This window comes from Brassica napus, chromosome C7 (genome assembly GCF_020379485.1).
Source record: "Brassica napus cultivar Da-Ae chromosome C7, Da-Ae, whole genome shotgun sequence".
NCBI classification, from domain to species: domain Eukaryota; kingdom Viridiplantae; phylum Streptophyta; class Magnoliopsida; order Brassicales; family Brassicaceae; genus Brassica; species Brassica napus.
Window position 1 is genome coordinate 36,416,326 of NC_063450.1, and position 1,435 is coordinate 36,417,760.

At 42.1% G+C, this 1,435-nt stretch overlaps 1 protein-coding gene across 1 annotated transcript; it reads right to left on the reverse strand.

The window, feature by feature from the left end:
- Positions 1-203: 203 nt before the first annotated feature.
- LOC125590595 lies at positions 204-779 on the reverse strand. The gene has a single exon (XM_048764211.1). It carries the CDS (start codon positions 777-779, stop codon positions 204-206), a length of 576 nt encoding a protein of 191 aa, XP_048620168.1.
- Positions 780-1,435: the final 656 nt, after the last annotated feature.

Sequence of the window (1,435 nt, forward strand, 5' to 3'; positions counted from 1 at the left end):
AAGTTTTGAACTGCTGCAATATGAAATTGGTCATTATGAATTGTAATCAAAAGACTACAACTTACGACTTAAATCATCTGACTGTTGTAGTCAAATGAATTGTGTGAAACAATATTTTAGTTGTAGTAATTTTGATTACAGTCGTGAGTTGTAGTCATTTTTTTTTTGGCTCAACATTCGTTCATTGCATTGGACCATAGTTCTTACACAATTGGTTTTTCAACCTCTACAAAAGCTTTAATCCAAGAAGGCATAACAGAAAACAACACATGGGCATTATTCTCGAAAGAGAAGGCCTCTTTTGCAATTATGTCAGCTACAGCATTCCCTTGTCTTCCTCTAAAGGCTACTCGATGATCTCCCATCTTTGCTAGCATTTGGTTAATATCGTGAGTATACGCATGAAAACTGGGGCGACCATTCTTTTCAACCAAGGCTTGAACTAGCTCTTTGCAATCCATTTCAAATATAAGATTAGTGTAGTTAAACCTCACCATCATACTAAGCGCCCACCGAAAGGATTCTGCCTCAGCTTCAATAGGAAATCGCACTCGAGGTAGCCTTTTTCCTCCCATCCATATTACATCTCCTCGGTGATTTCTCAGCACCCACCCAATGCCACAATGGTCTTTTGTTTTGTCCCAAGCTCCATCGCTGTTACACTTCAACCAATCTTGTGGTGGCGGTATCCATCGCTCCTCTTCTCTAATCACCGGGGTTGTGTTCATTTCTTTTCTTTCTATGACATCACGGCTATTCCACTCATCCAAATCCTCCATAGCCTTATTTATCAAGCTCATCGCACTATAATTCTCTCTTCGAAAATAAAAGGCATTTCGACTCTTCCACAATCTCCATAAAATCCATGGCCCATTTTGAACTTATTATCTCCTTCTTGCGTTGAGAGGGACCAGTTGAGAATTCAATGAAGATTTGTGTAGAGAGAATCAGACCACTCCCCTCCTGGTGGAGCTGGTATCGGAGAAACTGCCCATATGAGACGAGCATAAGGGCATTGGAATAGGACGTGATTAATAGTTTCCTTCGTAGCTTGACATCGTGGGCACGAGCCATCTTTAGCAAGATGCATGTATCTCATAATCTCACCAACTGAGGGACAGTCACTCAGAGCTCTCCACAAGAAGTGGTGGATCTTGGGGCTAGTATCCGTCTTCCAAAGAGCTTGAAACAAGGCATCTAGGCTCGGCTGAAGGACCTCCGGAGTCAGTTCTTCTTGCAAAAGTGTTGCAGCCACCCAATACCCTGATTTTACTGTATAATGCCCCGACGGTGTGAAGTCCCAACAGTAAGCATCTCGACAATTTAAACTCCCCATTCTGATCACCTCTATCTTCTTTATATCCTCATCATTTAGCGCCCTTCTCATAAGGTTGAAGTCCCATTCTCCACCTTCAGGAAGTAAAAGGTCTCTTAC

Excerpts from the sequence above, each read along its gene's own strand:
- LOC125590595 (XM_048764211.1), bottom strand. The coding sequence starts at position 779 with ATGGAGGATTTGGATGAGTGGAATAGCCGTGATGTCATAGAAAGAAAA.